The sequence below is a fragment of the Bombus terrestris genome, chromosome 15, assembly GCF_910591885.1.
Source record: "Bombus terrestris chromosome 15, iyBomTerr1.2, whole genome shotgun sequence".
NCBI classification, from domain to species: domain Eukaryota; kingdom Metazoa; phylum Arthropoda; class Insecta; order Hymenoptera; family Apidae; genus Bombus; species Bombus terrestris.
Genome location: NC_063283.1, coordinates 4,443,068 through 4,460,190, shown reverse-complemented (window position 1 = coordinate 4,460,190; position 17,123 = coordinate 4,443,068). Strand labels below are relative to the sequence as shown.

At 27.5% G+C, this 17,123-nt stretch overlaps 5 protein-coding genes and 1 long non-coding RNA gene across 12 annotated transcripts; 2 read left to right on the top strand and 4 right to left on the bottom strand.

The window, feature by feature from the left end:
• Positions 1-163: 163 nt before the first annotated feature.
• LOC100642303 (pantothenate kinase 3) lies at positions 164-4,816 on the bottom strand. Of its 4 annotated transcripts, none has more exons than XM_012316893.3 (10): positions 4,410-4,815; positions 3,377-3,554; positions 2,718-2,896; positions 2,466-2,639; positions 2,207-2,374; positions 2,047-2,123; positions 1,793-1,969; positions 1,561-1,696; positions 1,376-1,489; positions 164-1,296 (listed from the first exon to the last, which is right to left on the bottom strand). In XM_012316893.3, exons 2-10 carry the CDS (start codon positions 3,498-3,500, stop codon positions 1,243-1,245), a joined length of 1,203 nt encoding a protein of 400 aa, XP_012172283.1. In that variant the 5' UTR covers positions 3,501-3,554; positions 4,410-4,815; the 3' UTR covers positions 164-1,242. The 4 variants fall into 4 exon arrangements, with proteins under 4 accessions (XP_012172283.1, XP_012172285.1, XP_012172284.1 ...); XM_012316895.3 differs by having other exon boundaries at positions 3,392-3,554; positions 4,410-4,814; XM_012316894.3 differs by lacking the exon at positions 4,410-4,815 and adding an exon at positions 4,062-4,378.
• LOC125386431 lies at positions 4,782-9,558 on the top strand. Its single transcript, XR_007226574.1, has 2 exons — positions 4,782-4,919; positions 9,068-9,558. It is a non-coding gene; the product is annotated as an uncharacterized LOC125386431 (long non-coding RNA).
• LOC100652328 (MORN repeat-containing protein 4 homolog) lies at positions 5,336-6,167 on the bottom strand. The gene is made up of 4 exons (XM_003401098.4): positions 6,052-6,167; positions 5,787-5,970; positions 5,615-5,724; positions 5,336-5,546 (listed from the first exon to the last, which is right to left on the bottom strand). The coding sequence occupies exons 1-4, from the start codon at positions 6,059-6,061 to the stop codon at positions 5,398-5,400; spliced, it is 453 nt and encodes a 150-aa protein (XP_003401146.1). The 5' UTR covers positions 6,062-6,167; the 3' UTR covers positions 5,336-5,397.
• On the bottom strand, positions 6,108-10,106 carry LOC100651660 (MMS19 nucleotide excision repair protein). Of its 2 annotated transcripts, none has more exons than XM_003401093.4 (9): positions 9,965-10,106; positions 9,472-9,710; positions 9,066-9,398; positions 8,398-8,986; positions 8,041-8,322; positions 7,249-7,970; positions 6,918-7,175; positions 6,686-6,850; positions 6,108-6,611 (listed from the first exon to the last, which is right to left on the bottom strand). In XM_003401093.4, the coding sequence occupies exons 1-9, from the start codon at positions 10,059-10,061 to the stop codon at positions 6,411-6,413; spliced, it is 2,886 nt and encodes a 961-aa protein (XP_003401141.1). In that variant the 5' UTR covers positions 10,062-10,106; the 3' UTR covers positions 6,108-6,410. The 2 variants fall into 2 exon arrangements, with proteins under 2 accessions (XP_003401141.1, XP_048268687.1); XM_048412730.1 differs by having other exon boundaries at positions 9,472-9,526; positions 9,965-10,101.
• A 284-nt stretch (positions 10,107-10,390) lies between these two features.
• On the top strand, positions 10,391-14,244 carry LOC100651898 (ubiquitin domain-containing protein 1). 3 transcript variants are annotated; one of them, XR_007226573.1, is made up of 5 exons: positions 10,391-10,526; positions 10,992-11,351; positions 11,445-11,563; positions 11,638-11,874; positions 12,206-14,244. XR_007226573.1 is itself a non-coding variant. In XM_048412733.1 (4 exons), the coding sequence occupies exons 1-4, from the start codon at positions 10,445-10,447 to the stop codon at positions 11,797-11,799; spliced, it is 723 nt and encodes a 240-aa protein (XP_048268690.1). In that variant the 5' UTR covers positions 10,391-10,444; the 3' UTR covers positions 11,800-14,244. The 3 variants fall into 3 exon arrangements, 1 of the variants encoding a protein (XP_048268690.1); XR_002308468.2 differs by having other exon boundaries at positions 12,069-14,244; XM_048412733.1 differs by having other exon boundaries at positions 11,638-14,244.
• A 727-nt stretch (positions 14,245-14,971) lies between these two features.
• Positions 14,972-16,978, bottom strand: LOC100652018 (cytochrome c oxidase assembly protein COX15 homolog). Its single transcript, XM_012316890.3, has 6 exons — positions 16,839-16,978; positions 16,617-16,773; positions 16,399-16,525; positions 16,010-16,142; positions 15,312-15,936; positions 14,972-15,246 (listed from the first exon to the last, which is right to left on the bottom strand). The coding sequence occupies exons 2-6, from the start codon at positions 16,770-16,772 to the stop codon at positions 14,992-14,994; spliced, it is 1,296 nt and encodes a 431-aa protein (XP_012172280.1). The 5' UTR covers position 16,773; positions 16,839-16,978; the 3' UTR covers positions 14,972-14,991.
• Positions 16,979-17,123: the final 145 nt, after the last annotated feature.

Sequence of the window (17,123 nt, the reverse complement as noted above, 5' to 3'; positions counted from 1 at the left end):
CGATTTTATAATATAGTAAGAAGGAAAATACTGTTTTATTACTCATTAACCATATAATTTTATTGTATATAAATGAAATAATATGAAAACACATTAAATGCATGCAAATGTATTTAACGTAATTGAAACAATATTTTACAATAATAGCTTAAAGCTCCTAATATATCGGGCTCAATAAGGAATTATTTATTAATATAAGAAAATTACATTTGTTTCTATTCCATAAAAATAAGCTTATAAACAAATTTGTTCTCTTTTTGTATTTGTAAATTCATACAAATGTTGGCTATAACGTTAAACATATCATAAAATATGTTTAGAAAAAACATTTTTTTTATAGTGCTATAGTACAAATATTGTGATAATAGATATCTTTCTATTGCTTATCACATTATAAATTATTCTATTAAAAAGTGTGTAACAATATACTATGTGTTTACATTTTGAAGCACTGTATGTATAACGCGTTAATATTTAATAATAATGAATGCACATTATTCAATGTAGTTTTCAAATAACTAAAAAATGCATGTAAATAACCTATAAATGTCACCACTAACCAATATACTTTGTATTAATTTTAACCATTAGCATCACGTACAATTTTATACTTTTTTAATGATAAAAATAAAAATGTATCAATAATGAAGTCTTTAGTAATAATACATATTAAGTACTCATTAATGCAATTTCTTTCTTGCAATTTTTTTTTGTCATAATTGTGAACAATTGAAAAATCGTATAATATCAATAATAATAAATATCATGCCTTGTTTGTAAGAATTTGGGTATATATGTATTTACATAAACATTTAGAAAGTAAAATATGAGGTAGACTCATTTTACTGATACAAAGAATATTGTGTGGTAAATTGTATGCGTTTTGGTCCATTGAAAATTCTTATACAAACTCGTGCAAGGTTTGTGCCCACATTAGGTCTTTATGTAATAATCATGTAACGCGTTTTAAAATGATTATATTGTGTATAATTATACTGTGCTCATTCACTAATAAATATAGTCACATTTCAAAATTATACAATCCTGATCTTAATTTTATACCATTATTAAAATTTGATGTAACATTGCATATACAACATATACAATACTACCTGAGAATGTTATTACATAATAAAAATAAATAATTATGTTAAATAATTACATAACCACCCTCATGAAAAGATTCATTTGAGTTAGAATATCAAATGGAATGCTATATATATTATCCGTCTTTCTATAATATTAGTTTGCTTCACCCTTAAATTGAAGTAGGCATCCTACTGCACCAAAATAACCCTACAATTAGAAAAGAAAAAGGATATAAATACATTCTTTTAAATTCTTCAAGCTTATATAAGACTATTTCATATATAACCTCATGCTCTAAAAACAAAGCTTTCATCGTTCCTTTAGACCAATAATCCATAGCGTAGGCCAGAAGTTTCATTGATATAGGATTTACTCTAAGAAAATTTCCTACAAATACTACCTAAAATTACCAGATAATGTTACTATTAAAAATTAAGTATGATAGATACATTAATTATGAATATTTTTTACCCTTTCAATTTTTTCATTGACGGCACACATACGCGCGATAGAACCAATATTGTTTGTAATGGTGACAAGTGTTGCGCGTGCGAGATCTTGTTTGCTAACTGCATTCCGTCGATCTTTAGAATTCATCTGTCCAAAACTGTACATATAATTAAAATAATACGCATTAAATACAAAGTGAGCTATAAAAACACAAGACCAAAAATAACATTTATTCAATTATTAAAAATACTACCTGCTTGCAACAAGATCGCCAGGAAGACCAAATGGACCATAATCCCCACCATAAATATCCTTAACTAATTTGTCTACTCTAGTATTATCACCTCCAGTTGCTAATTCTATTGCCTCTTCGAAAGTGTTGCATCCAGTTAGTAAACAACATAATCCTAAAAATGTGCCACCACCTAGACTAAATATGAAATCAAATTTAATTAAAATGTAATTCAATAGTACATATTTTTATACTATTATAAAAGGGATACATACCTAGTACCAGATATTCTTTTATAATTTTCTGGCCCATAAACTGCTAATATGCTTACTCCTGAGCCTATATTTACAAGCTATAAAAATTATTTATATATAAAATATGTATATATAATATATAAATAATGCACAGCTTGATATTCTAAAGAATCCAACATACCAAAAACGGGTAGGGTTCAGAAAAGTCATAGGGAACCTTCTGACATTTACTATCATCTGTAGGATACGACCAGTAATAACATTCGTGTGGATTTGTTGTTTCTATGTAGAGCATACCACGTATTAAACTATCTAATTCATCAAATTTTGCTAAATTCATATTTACTTCCTACAGAAACAATGTACACATTATTCTGATTTACACTCTGTACGTATTATATATTAAGCTATATTAGAATATAAAGAAATAAATATCTCACTTGTTTAAAATTTTTTTCAAATTTATATGCTCCACCACCAGTAGCACAAACTGTTGTGACAAGATTTGCCATGCCTTTAGATCTTGCTAATGCTAAAAAATTTCCCATCTCACTTGTAGGAAATCTAATAAAATGTAATGTACCACGTCTACCTCTGATACAAACATTATCCATCTGTAATAGAATAACATAACATATTTTTGTAAAAATGTGTTGAATAAATTATTTAAGAAATAATTACATGAAACATACTTGCAAGTGTGTGTCTCTATGACCTGTTTTCCCATATGCTGAATTTCTAGTTAGATATCGTCGAATATTTTTTAAAGTCTCAACTTCCGCATCTGCTTCATCTCTTGTAATATCTTTCGGTTCAAAATATACCAATTTGGATAATGTACCTCCTATATCCATACCAAACCATGGCATTGCTAAAAACATAAAAACCATTATTTAAATACCCTTAATTTGAAAAAGTACAAAGATCAGAAATATTTAAATAATGCATAATCAAACAAAATGCAACTATTGCAAGAATAGATTAATTTGTATACAATGTAAATAATATATAAAGCACACAATATACACATATATTTATGTACACAATAACAGATTACAAATGCAAATAAGCTTCTATAATATTACGGCATAAATAAATTAAAAAAATACAAACATAATTACAAAAATATAAACATTAAAATATAAAAATATAATAATAAGGAAATCAAATCATAAGCATACATAAGCAATATATGCATATAAGAAAATTACTTTAAATTGCAATTATTGTTTAAGATATCTTCATATAATCATTAATCAATCATTTCAAAGTGATACCCTCATATATAATAATGTTATAACAATAATAATAATAATAAAAGAATAAAAATGGCTATTCTAAGCACACATACACTTGAATAACTCACAAGGTGATGAATGGTTTTTGGACTCCTTGACTAGAGTCTCAGAATCAGTATAACCATTGGATGCCATAGTTTTTGTTGTAATATGATTTTTATAAGTTTGAGGACTCATTATTGTTCTTCAAGTCATTTACAGTTCTTTTTAATATAATATCTAATTCCTTGACTGAAAATTATAAAAGAATTATATCAACAATATAAAACATAGTTATTTTCTGAACTATTAAACATTCCTCATGAATTAGTAAATTAAAAATGTTATAAAATCTATTCACATTCTCTGCTGTATCAAATATTAAATATTACTTGAATTATACATGAACTAAAAACATGAGTATATTACATCTAAAAGTGCTTTATACTGCACTCAAACTGATGATATCAAAAATATACATTTCAACAGTTGTTCTAAACAGTTTTGATTTACATTTAGATGTAACCTATTACACTGTAACTCTACTATATTCATAAAAATTAAATTTGTTTATAACTTTATTACTGTATACATTCGGTTAACAAAGAATCGCTTCATATACGTCAAATAAAAATTAATTATATTGACATATATTATTAAAATGATAGATTAATGTGTACAATATTGTTGCTATTAAATCAATATTTATACAGTTAATTAATTAATTTTGAATTATAAATAATTGTTAATAGTACTTACGAAGTAACGCTACTGATACTTCTGACGATTTTAAATCACGAATTATAGAAGCGGCGGCTTATATACGTAAATACATGTATAAGATAACGTATATTTACAAAATTATGAAGGACGAATCTATATTAAATTCCAGAAAAAATACAGTAACACACTAACACTGAATAGATATTGACTATTGGCTAATTAAAACACGAGAGACCAAAGACGAAAGAGAACAAAATACAATCACTACCTCAATGTCGATTAACGCTACACAAAGCGATAGAAAATTATAACTGTATCGCGTACGGTATTATACGTAGTAGCACTAAGTAAAAGCCAAAGACGTGAAAAATGAATAATACCTACCTGGAGACGCCATTTCAAACAAGAATTAATTTTTTCCTAAGGAAATTTGTTAAGAAATTGTCTAATTTTTAATGATTAAATTTTAGGTTGAAAGAATCGCCTGATTATTTTATTATTGAATAGTAATTTTGTTTCATTAATAAACTAGCACTGTTATAATATTGATTTATAATTTGTCGTAGTTTCGCTGAAAGTGTTTAAATTGTTAGACATGTTATTCAATTTATAGAATTCCATAAAACTTTCATCACAATCACTGTTTATGTAGGTTTGGCAATATCGCGCGATAGCTATTGGTCAATACTATCTTACAAATTAGTTTTTATGCTCCTTCCTTTAACCCTTATTTGCCTTCCAAATTTTCAGAACAAGGTACAATGTACGACGTATGATGTATCAAGAACGTGAAGCCGTAAAACTGTTTAATATTAATTTCTTTTATCCCCACGCCCACGTGTAACATCAGATTACTGACGTCATAAATCCATGTTACTAAAATCTGCATCGTAAGTAAGTATCGCACATCGGTACATCGCACTAGCTTGTAAACTACAGTAGTACTTTATTATCATTATAACTAATTTAAAAACTTCAATCTCTCTCTCTCTCTCTCTCTCTCTCTTTCTCTTACAAAATAATAATTTGATACTATACATAAAATCATTCCCAGATACTTACGTTATAAACTTCTGAATGAGAGAATCTATTATTTCTTATACCTAATGTACGTGTATATTTGTATTATTTTACTATCCATGGTCACGTGCAATCTACTTATTTAAAATGTAAATAATATTATAAATATTATAATTTTATTTACATAGTAGAGATTAAACTTGTACTATGTAATATAAGATATATATATATATATATACATACATATATCTGATGACAAGCAATAAACACAATAATTACAGAAATTATAGTATGACATATTATATCTCTTTATTAAGTTTTAATATAACTAACTAATATTTATGTTTAATATTTAATTACATTGGGCACGTGCCATCATAGAAATCTTCTGTGCCTTCTGTACTATATCTGGACAATGTCTACGACGTACAAGTTTGCAATCTTGAAAGAATCCTTCATTTCTAGGAAAACCATGTGATCCATCTGCATATGTAATTAATCCTAGAATCGGATGAAACAGTAATTTATTAATCCAATATGATAAATTTAACATTTAAAATCTTACTTACCTAATCCCCATACACGCCCACCACGAAATTCTCCCTCAAATTTCATCCCATCTGACCTCCAAAATACACCATGACCGTGAAACCAACCTTGCATAAACTCACCTTCATATCTAATATATAAAGTATATTAGAAAGTTAATAATTATAAAAAGTAATATCTTATGATATTTACTTTGCTCCATCTGGAAATATTATAACTCCTAAGCCAGAACACAATCCATTTTGAAAGCCACCATCATAACGTGTCCCATCAGGAAGGAGTAAAGAACCAGCACCATGTTTCAACCCCTTTGAATTCCAATCTCCAATATATTTTGTGCCATCTTCATATTTGTATGCACCATTCTTTACTACACCTATAAATAAACTTTGTTTAACACAACTTTTTTACACAACTTTTAGATTTTTTAGATTGAGAAAAGTAAGTTAAGTCTTACCATCACCCATGCTTCTAGTGTACTAAATGCATTAAAGAGTAACTTTCAGGTTTCAATCCCATTACAGAAATCAATTCTTTATTCAATTATGTACATTATATACAACATATAGGATAAGTACAATATGATGAATCAGTTTCTTTACTCTTACAAGAAAAAGTAGTACAGCAAGAGAAATCATTTGCTTTAACATGTATGTATATAAATGGATATATAAAAGTAGACTTGTGTGTACAACTTTAAAAATATACAAATAATATTATAATAAAATTTATATCTATTTGTATTAAACAAATATAAATGTATTTATCTATGAGTTATAAATGTATCGCGATAAATTTAATGTAAAAATAAACAGATCATTGTCTTTTTGCTGCTCCTGGCGCACCAACTAAAAACCATCGTGATCTCGCTTTTACTGCGGCTTTTCGAACTAAGCGTTTTCGATCGTCAATTGGAACTATTAGCTTTTCTAATACATCTTGTTTGTATGTGTTAATGAATATCGTTGGATAATTACAATAATTTGTTAAACAGTCTAAAGCTGCTATTCTGACTCTCTGCAATATATGAAGATATGAAAATTATAAAATGCTATATATTGAAGGTACCAAGTAATTTTATAAAATATTACCATTATTCTGTAGGTAGATAACTTTAATAACCTCGGAATAAAACTTTGCATCTTATCAGAAAAAATACTGTGTTTAGTCTCCAATAAGAGGTTCAATGTTGTTAATGTTAAAAAAATTAGTTGTTCATTTTCAAGAGATAAAGATTCTATTAAAAGGGGGACCAACTGAAACAAAAATTTATTGTTGATATAAGCTGTGTTGTATGTATTTATGTCAGCATGTACTGAATACCTTAATTAAATACATAAGTAACAGCTCCAAGGGTACTTCTTCTAATAATTGTACTAATGTCTTTAAATAGTTCTGCCTTGCTATATTTTTAAACTCAGAATCTTTTTTAATTAAGTGTTCAAATACCCGTTGTTTATACAAAATTTTGACATTACAAAAATTTTCCACCACTAAAGTATCTTCGTGTCTGTTTGTCAAGATCTTATATTCTTGTACTATATGCTGGCCTATTTGGTCATGTTTCAAAATATTGGTAAGCTATGGATACAATATTAAAAAACATTAAATATTATATATGAAATATTGAAAAAGACTAAAAATTCTTACATACCTCATCTAAAAATATTTCAACATCACGGGAACCTTTTATAATTATAGCTTTTGTTAGCCATATTTGTAGAGAAGCACTTGCTTGCATTATTTCAATATTAGTATCTGAATTTAAATTATTATTTATTGCTTCTTTAAAATATGATAAAGCATGTTGGAAGTATTTATTACTATCATCAAATTTGTTTAATATTACAGCAATAAATTTACATGCTATTAGCCTTATATTTGAATGTTGACTGTAAAGTGCTAAATTATGTACATTTTGTAACAAATTTACATTTACTTTTAAATCAACATCTTGGTATAATGGGATGAAAATATTCATTACTAAAGCAGCATCAGATTCTGAACTTTGTTCACTCAAAACTGAAATGTACTTGTTGACAATTTTTTGTTGCTCTTCAATCATAAGATTTCGTACAATTAGTCGACAAATATTTAAAACTAAATCTAATCTTTCATCCATGGGATTGATATTAAGGGCTGCCAATTTTTGAATAATATTACATTCATCATATAGATACTGTAGAATATTATAGTCAATAGCTGTTGTAGCGACTAGCCTTTGAAGACATGCTAGGGCTGTAAAGCTTATGTCAAAATTTGCAACATTTGTTTGCAATACAATCTGTGGAAGAACTTCAATACCTAATTTATATGTTTTAGCAACAGTTGCTAGTACTTTTAATTTATGGATTTGTATTTCTATCTTCTCCCCATCTGAAACATTCAAAATAATAAATAGTCTAAAAAAAATCAGACTCACTAAATTCAAGTATTAAGTATTTACCAGTATTTAACTGAAACTTTTCTTTGATCAGAGTTGATATCTCGTTTGAATACAATGTAGCAAAACTTAAAAGAGCCGAATGACAGAGTATTTTTATTTCATTACAATTTGTTTCAATTAGATTACAAATTATATCATAAAGTAGAGTACGATGTACTTCATTTAAATACGCTTTTTGTATTGTTAAACCAAACAATATTTTTGATTGTATATCCATATTTTCTGTTGATAATTCATGTAAATATAGGTTTGGTATATCTGTCCATGCTAATTCTGGAACATCTAAAAAAGGATTTTATGTTGCATTTTAAAACATTTTTAAATACATATTTCAAAGTATGTAAAATATATATTTACCCTTAATAGTAAATCTATGATCAGAAGCAGTTTTAATAAAATTGTTTAATGTTTCAATTAAAATTACTTTATCAACTATTGCAGTCTTAGTAGAATATTGGCCAAGAAATATTGGTACTATCGCTTTTAATACTTGTATACATGATTCTTTATTGATCATTGCCACACATTCTAGTATTTTTACAGATGGTCTAAACAAACTAAGTTGCACATCATACAAAGATGAGTCTAGGTCTGTGGTTATATCATTAATGAAACTTTCACGAACTTCAACATCACTTGATATAGTGTCAATTATAGTGGTGATTGCTTTCAAGCTTGCATTTTTTAATTCTAAATCTCCACCTGGTATAATTTCTTTTCTTAAGATAATCCATAATTCGGTCAAATATATTTTTATACCATTCACACCAAATGTCTTTACACTTTTACATAATAGACTCAAAGAGTCCAATTTGGCAATCTTAAGATTGGAGAGTAATTTTTCAATTATGAGTGGTATACAAAATTTAGCAAATTCAGGTATGGCACAAAGACAAGGTGCCAATTTCTCTGCCAAATCATCACGCGTTATCCCCTCTGTTCTACGCTGAAAAATGTCAAGTCAAATTACAATTTATATTCATAAATGATGAGCAATTAATATCTTGATTGGTTGATCTAATTACAGGATGGAAGTCAACTGGAAAGTAACACGCAATGACTTCAAACATTTCTTCAGCTAAATGGCCTAATGACAATTTTTTCATAAAATGTGGAAGTACGTCAAATAATATCATAAGATTGCTAGGATCCCTTTCTGTTTCTATACTAGTAATGAGTCCATAAATAAAATCTGGCCCCATAGCTTTTAAATCTTCTATTCTATTTTCCAATAATGTTGTAAATATAAAATATATATTTCTGCGATCAAGTGTTAATTGAGATTGGCACTGCACATTTTCAAAAAGACTCCTAAGTAAGCATTCAGGTGAATCCTTAGGTAAATGATCCATTTGAACCTGGAACATTTATGTTAGTTTATATATATAGCTATTATCTAAATATAATTGTAAAATACAATCCAAAACTTACAATTGTCAAAATTCCTTTTACTACTGCTGGTATAATCCTATGGTGATCTTTTAATCTGTCACAATAAAATGATGTTATAAAACACAATTCATCTTCATTCAAAAAATCCTTAGGTAAATGAAATAAAATAGTAGAAAGGGCAGAGATGCCGTTTTTTCGTATTGTAACATCTTTTTCAGTTACAAAAGGTCTAAGTTCTTCTACAATTGCATAAAGTTTTGTATGACCAGACTGTATTTCTAAATTAAAAAGAATAATTATTTTCAGAAAATATAAATGTTAAATAAAGTACTTATTTTTTGTTCTATGTATTTAAAAATATATAGCTATATTTTTGTGGGAAGATATATCATTTTTACTGACATTAGTATAGATAATATTTTAATAGATCAGAAATAGACTTCATTACTGTGTGTGTCTAGTTTTTTCTTCAAAACATAAAAGCCAATCATCAATATACATAGGAAGAACAATCATGGTAATTAATACATACCTAAGGCGATCTCTTGGCACGTTGTGTCCAGTGCCTGATCGTCTTCAAAAGCAGTAAGAAATCTTTCTTTAAAAACGGTACTTGCAAGTGAAGCCATTGCAAAACATGCCTTCGTACTGTGTATTACTTAACCTTAGTATATTAATAAAATATAATTCTATTGAGTGCCGAACGTAATTAATTTTTTCACTTGAAATTACAAAAGATAATTTGATCAGAAAGTGTCCGACAGTAATTGTTATGTTGTTGGGATACGTGTCAATGAAATATTAAATATATTGAAAAATTGTTTGTAAAACTTGTTTTATTTAGATTTGAAACCCATTTATATCTGTTAACATTTCAGGTTAGGTTACCGAAGATTCGATTATAGCGCCTCTAATGGTACTGATTTATAATTTAGTGGATAAGATGGACGAAAATGGCATGTGAGGTGTTGTTAAATTTCAGTGAAATGTTTGGTTACACTAGCCATCTAGGATGGGAGGCTGCATAGGCATAACGAGGGCAAGAAATGCCTCTGTCGACAACACTACAGGAAATTCCACGAGAGTAAATTCAGGTAAAAATTATAATGAAATTATCTGCGTAAAAATTGCAATCAACAACAGCTAACCTTGAAGACAGTTCTGGTTTTTTCCTTACCTTCCTACCTAACGTTTATTGCGTATTATGTATTAGAATTTGCATATTATTTCTTACACAAAACGACTGACGAACAATTATATGTATGTACTATAATGATTCACGATGTCAAACAAGTTAACCAAAAATATCATTATACTTATTACCCCTATCATTAAATTTGTCATTTCAACTTTATTATTAAAAATATAAAAATTTTGCTTGTCACTTTGTTAAGCTTTGGGATCATTATACATATTACATTGTATAACACAAACCAAAGTTTTCATGTAACTATCTCTATTTTTTATTAGCTTCGTAATATACCTTCTGTGCAGTTCTTTAATTTGAATAAAAAACAAATGTATTACTTATGTTATAAAAGAATGTTTTGTTTATATAGGAAATTCGAGGAAGAATCATCCATTATGCCATGAGGCAATTAGGTGGAAATCAGATGTACCTTTGACAGAAGGACAGCTAAGAAGTAAAAGAGATGAATTTTGGGATACTGCACCTGCATTTGATGGACGTAAAGAAATATGGGATGCATTAAGAGCTGGGGCAACGGCAGCAGAGGCCCAGGATTATCAGTTAGCACAGGCTATATTAGATGGAGCTAATATTTCTGTGCCAAATGGTTTTTTAACAGAATGTTATGATGAATTGGGAACCAGATATCAAGTCCCTATTTATTGTTTATCATATCCTATTAATATCGTAAAAGAAGATAGTGGAAGAGATTCTCCTGCTGACTGTTCAGGTAATGCAATTAAATTCAATAAAAGAATTGTAAAGGAATTCAAGCATGTTGTCAGAAAGGCAATTAAATTTAACATTGTTTACTTAATTACAGAACCTATTGATAGTGGAGTTGAGCAGACATTGAAGCTGAGATTATCAACTACATTAGGAGAAGTTAAATTGCCTGTTTACAGTAAGGACACTATAGCTACTGCTAAAAAGAAATTGCAGGTATGAATTAATAATATAAATTAATATCTTTTTTTTTATTTTGCATTAATTTATGATTTAATTTATATAAATAGAGTCAGGAAGGTCTTGAACCATCTCGTCAAAGGTGGTTTTTTGGTGGAAAGTTATTAGGTGATAAAATGCATATAGAAGAAGCAAAGATACAACCAGGTTATGTAATACAAGTAATTGTAAATCCAGAAAAATTGGATGACAGTCCTGTGAAAACAAGTTGAGCTAATATTATACAAGATATACAAGTCATATTGAACCATCTTTCTCTGATAAGCACATTCTTACCTGCATTCGAAGTAAGAATATATTTCTTTTTTAATTTTATATTGTGTCATTATTAAGAACAAAGCAGCAATTCTTGAAGTGATTTTTTATAATAAAATGCACTTAAAACATAATTCTCGTAATATATAATTGTTATAAGTATTAAATAATATTGTGTTTAAATTGTGGGTTGTGATTATTTAATTTTTATTAATTTATATACTAGCTCAAAAGAAAAATACAGTGCTAAATACATGCCGAAATAATCTCTTAAAGAGTCCTTATTAACATTGGTTTAAAATTACATACTTATACAAAAAGAAGTATAAACACGATTGGTAATTAATAACATTTACCTCATAGCAGGAATGTTGTTATACTAATTTGTTACTACCAACGAAGGTGCTGGTGCTGTAACACTTGGGAAACTAAGTATACATGTAGAAAATTATTCTATGCTGCTTATTAAACCATGTTGCATAATTATATGATATAAGAATAAAAACATACACTTTAAAAAAAAGATTATAATAATAACAATAATAACAATAAGAAAATTACTGAGATATTGATGAACATAAAAATACAATGGACAATAGTGAAAAAATGAACAAGGTATATGCTGATTATTAAATTGCATTCTTTTGTTGTATTTCTTACAGATTTTATTTTCTAGGCTTTATAATTAATAACTATAATTTTTCTAAGTATAAATCAATAGAAAAGATTATTAACAACCTTTGTTGCATAATGTGTGAAATATACAGTTCAATGATGTTTTTCTTTTGATCGAATTAATTAAATTTTTGTAAATGTATTGTGGATGTTTATAAGACATAAGTTTGAATTATTTCACAAAAGTACATGTTTGGCCTATTAGCGGCCTAAAATCTTCGATTCCTTCCTATAAGTACTAATAAGATATTATATAAGGTCTACATAGCTGAATAATGCACGAGAAAAGATGTAAGACTAATAATTAAACTACATGTGGTGCAGAATGTATAATTTTTATACAATTTTATCAGCACAATCACTTTCACATCTGTGTTATATGTGCTTATGATAAAATGATCAACACAGTAAAATCAATATTGCTAGTTCAATTTTAATAGCACCTAATTCTTACTTCTGCCCCACATGTTACACAGAAAGCAAAAATGATATAAAGTATAATTATAAAAAATGACATATTATGCGTGTGAATTTATTGACTGTACTAACACAGCAGTGATAAAGTTTGTTTTTCATATGCATTGATCATAAAATTATAATATATAGTATTGCGTGTGCGTGTATGTATAATACGTAATATATTAAATATGTATGTATACAGGTACATATGTTGGTTCCACTATTCTCGATTTGAGTGTCAAAGCAAACATATTTAATCTTATAAATAACTTATTTATAAATTGGGTAATTGCATACAAGTTATAATGACAAAAAAATGACTGGAAGCAACCACTAAACGATATGAACATAAGTGTATAAAACCCTGTTCATATAAAAAAAAAAATGAAATCTTGTGTTAACTATGCATTTCCTTGATATATTATAAAAATTAGTGCAAATAAAGGGAGCACTTGTTTTAAATTTAAGAGTTTCAGATAGATCAGTCTTTTATTTACATGTTAATTAATTGTGTTCAAGGACTAACACTTCTTTATACAAAGAAATAAAACTTGTAAAATAATCTGTAATGATGCAATGAAGGAATTCTTGTTTGATCCAACATGTAATTTCTTTGATAAAGCAGTAACATTGTCTAAAGTATTATTTTAGATGATCTTTAGCCTAAGCACAAATGACCGATAGTTAACAATAGACTAAAGTATAGGTCGGTTAGCTCATGTGATTGATTAAAGCTCTATCTCCAATGTATAATAATTGAAATAGTCAAAAATGGAATGTGTTCCATTTGTTCTATTGGTTATGTGCAATTAGGCTTTAGTTCATAACTACGAAAATAGGAATGGTAATATCGCATTTATAGAGAGACATTCGTTACCAGGAACTAAAGACATAAGATTCTCAATGGAACAATAAATTCTATCAGACTGATATTAGTTTTGCAATCTAGGATTTGAGTTATTTGCAACATATTGCAAGAGACTGCATTTTAAGTTCATTTTGATTGATATTCGAACAATACAGGAAGATTATTTTTTGTATAGTATCAAACTATATTTTTCACACATGTTCATATAAAGATTTTAATATAAATGTTGCGTTTTTTAAGTGATATAATTTGTATTTGTATGAATGATAATATACATTTTCCGTTAATACTCATGTCTGTATAATATTAAACAGAAATATGTGATGCGGCGCAATTGTCATATAATAAAGTGAAAATATGACGAGTGTAAATAAAAAGCGTTATAATAACGAAAGTGCAATTCAGAACGCCTATTAAATATTGCTACTGCTTAATATTAATAATGCTATGTTGGACCAATATAAGACGTTTTAAATGAAAAATACAAAAAATCAAAGAATGACTGATTGGAGATGAGGTAGAACAACTGCCAATAAAAATAAAGTTGAATCCACTGTATTGCTAATCAGAAGTTACAAAACATTTAAAAAAGAAACTTTGGAATGTTAATGAAAATTATTATTATAATTAGATAGCAATTATTGATTAAGCAGGGTTTACACATTTTTTAAACTAATTGAACAAAATAATATTACTTACCAAAGCTGGTTTTTTGAAATTAGGTGCCAGTACTAACATCATTAAATATTTGATATATGCTAAGCATAAGGAAGGACAGTTGGTGTTAATAATGAATTTTTTTAATTTACATGTTAGAGATATAATCGAGTGTAGTCAGATTTGTTGATAACAGAAAAACTGTTACAGATACTTGTTTAATATTATTTTTAAATAGGTATTTATTCGTTTTTTTTAACATGGAATTAAAAATATATTTTCAGTAATATAAAAATGCTTAAAATTTCATCGTAATAGATACATTACTTTAAAACGAATACATGTAAATTAATTTTCATGAATACTGATTATTATTGATTATAACTTAACACATTGTCAAATAAAGCATAATGTTGTGAAATTATTATAGTATTTTTTTGTTAATTTTCAAGCCGTATAAAATAATAAAATGTTGTATAACATTATAAATTTATTTTAAGACATATTTTAAATATTTCAATTCATGAGTCAACCATATCATTGTACTTAAAACAATAAGACTGCCAGATTGATGAGATGCAGCTAATGTTAAGGGCACATGATGTACTAATGTTGAAATTCCTAGTAGTACTTGCAAATAGCCAGCACAGAGTACAGCTACAATAGCTTTTTTTGCATTACCAGGAAGTTTATATTTACGAGATGCAATTGCAATGTAAGTTATTAATGATAAAGTTGTAATACCCTGTAAAAAAAAAGAGAAAATTTATAGTACCGTATATTAATTTGGCTATTATGCTCAAAACATACCAATATTCTATGATCGAATTGTACAGTAGTTGGATTTTCCGTAAAATTTTTTAGTAGAGGTGATAAAGTGAATACATCATCCGGTATCCACTTATTTGCCATTTTCGGAAATGTGTTATAAATAAGACCTGCATCCATCCCTGCAACGAAAGCTCCCGACAAAGCAGTAAAAAAGACCAGTCCCTTTGTCGAGTGAACTAACATTCTGAATCTCTTTAGTTTCGACTTCAGATTACTAATATCAACATTTGAATGATCAAGATTTAATTTCTGAGCAGGAACTAAATAATCTAGAGCATTGTACAAAAATCCTGTATATATAATAAATGCCATTCCTAAATGAGCAGCCAAGCGATATTGTGAGACGCGTGGTACGTCTGATGGTTCCACGAAACGATCTTCCAAACCCGATTTAACCATGTACCAACCCATAAGTCCTTGTAAGCCAATTAACGAACCCAAAACAGCTACCCTGATCTTCATGCCTGGTGTTAGCATACCTTTCGTCCAGAAATAAGTTGCTGGAACTATGAATACAGCACCTATCAAACGTCCCCACATTCTGTGTAAATATTCCATCCACCAAATACGTTTAAATTCTTCCAACGTCATATTTTGATTATTGCTATAAAGAAATTTGTATAAAATATATATAGTTTGATGTATTATACAATTATATCATACTATAAAGATCTTACATTCTATATTCAGGAAATTGTTTGTAACGTTCAAATTCTGCATGCCATTGAATTTCAGTAGTAGGCATTTTTTCACCAAGTAATTTCCAAGTAACCATAGATAAACCTGACTCTGTAAGTCTTGTTATACCCCCTACATAAAAATAAGGAAGGACGAGCAATTATGGTTTTTTCTTTCAATTTCTTTATTTACATATCATACTTTATAAAGGTTTATATATTCATATATTGGTATATTACACATATATATTAATTTGCTATAAATAGTATGCTTTCAAAAGTATTTTTTTTTTATAACTATTATTAAAACTATTTTCCATATGTCTTATCTATAACTGCTTTTATAATAGTACAAGCACAGTAGTAAAAAAAACAGTACAAGATTATACCTAGAACAACAGCTACAAAAACCATGCCACTGCAAGTTAAGAGCCATTTGCCTACAGTTTTATTTGATTTTTCAGCTGATTTTGTTGAGAAACTTTTTGCTACGATGCCACCATTTTTAAGTAAATCCTATGATAATATCGCACAAAAATTACTTAAAGTTATATTATTATTATTATTATTATTTTGTACGTTAAATTTATAAAATTAATATGAGCACCTTATGCAAAGTGACATTCCTTTTTATAAAAGTAAGGGTTGAATTTGTAACTGCTGATTTTGGAGTATATGTATATAGATTTTGTTTAATTGGTAGAAATTTTGTTATACTGTTTCTTGTTATTGTTGATACGCAATACCTTGTTAGATACAACATGCTAGAAAAGATCACAAGTTTGTAGTAAATTGTAATATTGACACATGAACATGTAAATATACTTACATTGTTGTGATGTTATATTTTGTATATAAATATAATACTGTTCTTTTATAAGCTAACAACTTTTTCAATTAATATAAACAAGTAATCATATGTTTTCTATACATTTTTTAATTTAATATCTTAATGCATATATATTCCAATAAATTATTACTGAAATTGTAAAAATTGGAGAAAATGAATTTTTAATTTTTGATCATTAGACTACATGCTGATAAGCTGATAATAATGGAAATTTTACTTTGTGAATTATCAAGTAAATTATTGTTACGATAACACCACAAAATT

Excerpts from the sequence above, each read along its gene's own strand:
- LOC100652328 (XM_003401098.4), bottom strand. Across the intron at positions 5,725-5,786 it reads ATATTTCCAGATGGAGCAAA|ATATGAAGGTGAGTTTATGC; the intron begins GTAAATATCATA and ends TTTATATATTAG. Across the intron at positions 5,547-5,614 it reads TGGGCGTGTATGGGGATTAG|GATTAATTACATATGCAGAT; the intron begins GTAAGTAAGATT and ends ATCCGATTCTAG.
- LOC100651660 (XM_003401093.4), bottom strand. The coding sequence starts at position 10,061 with ATGGCTTCACTTGCAAGTACCGTTTTTAAAGAAAGATTTCTTACTGCT. Across the intron at positions 8,987-9,065 it reads TTCCAGTTGACTTCCATCCT|CGTAGAACAGAGGGGATAAC; the intron begins GTAATTAGATCA and ends GACATTTTTCAG. Across the intron at positions 7,176-7,248 it reads TTGAAATATTTTTAGATGAG|CTTACCAATATTTTGAAACA; the intron begins GTATGTAAGAAT and ends TTGTATCCATAG.
- LOC100652018 (XM_012316890.3), bottom strand. The coding sequence starts at position 16,772 with ATGTTGTATCTAACAAGGTATTGCGTATCAACAATAACAAGAAACAGT. Across the intron at positions 16,526-16,616 it reads GGAATGTCACTTTGCATAAG|GATTTACTTAAAAATGGTGG; the intron begins GTGCTCATATTA and ends ATATTATCATAG. Across the intron at positions 16,143-16,398 it reads TTTTGTAGCTGTTGTTCTAG|GGGGTATAACAAGACTTACA; the intron begins GTATAATCTTGT and ends ATTTTTATGTAG.
- LOC100642303 (XM_012316893.3), bottom strand. The coding sequence starts at position 3,500 with ATGAGTCCTCAAACTTATAAAAATCATATTACAACAAAAACTATGGCA. Across the intron at positions 2,640-2,717 it reads ATAGAGACACACACTTGCAA|ATGGATAATGTTTGTATCAG; the intron begins GTATGTTTCATG and ends ATTCTATTACAG. Across the intron at positions 1,297-1,375 it reads CTTTGTTTTTAGAGCATGAG|GGTTATTTTGGTGCAGTAGG; the intron begins GTTATATATGAA and ends TTCTAATTGTAG.
- LOC100651898 (XM_048412733.1), top strand. The coding sequence starts at position 10,445 with ATGGGAGGCTGCATAGGCATAACGAGGGCAAGAAATGCCTCTGTCGAC. Across the intron at positions 11,352-11,444 it reads TTCTCCTGCTGACTGTTCAG|AACCTATTGATAGTGGAGTT; the intron begins GTAATGCAATTA and ends ACTTAATTACAG. Across the intron at positions 11,564-11,637 it reads CTGCTAAAAAGAAATTGCAG|AGTCAGGAAGGTCTTGAACC; the intron begins GTATGAATTAAT and ends TTATATAAATAG.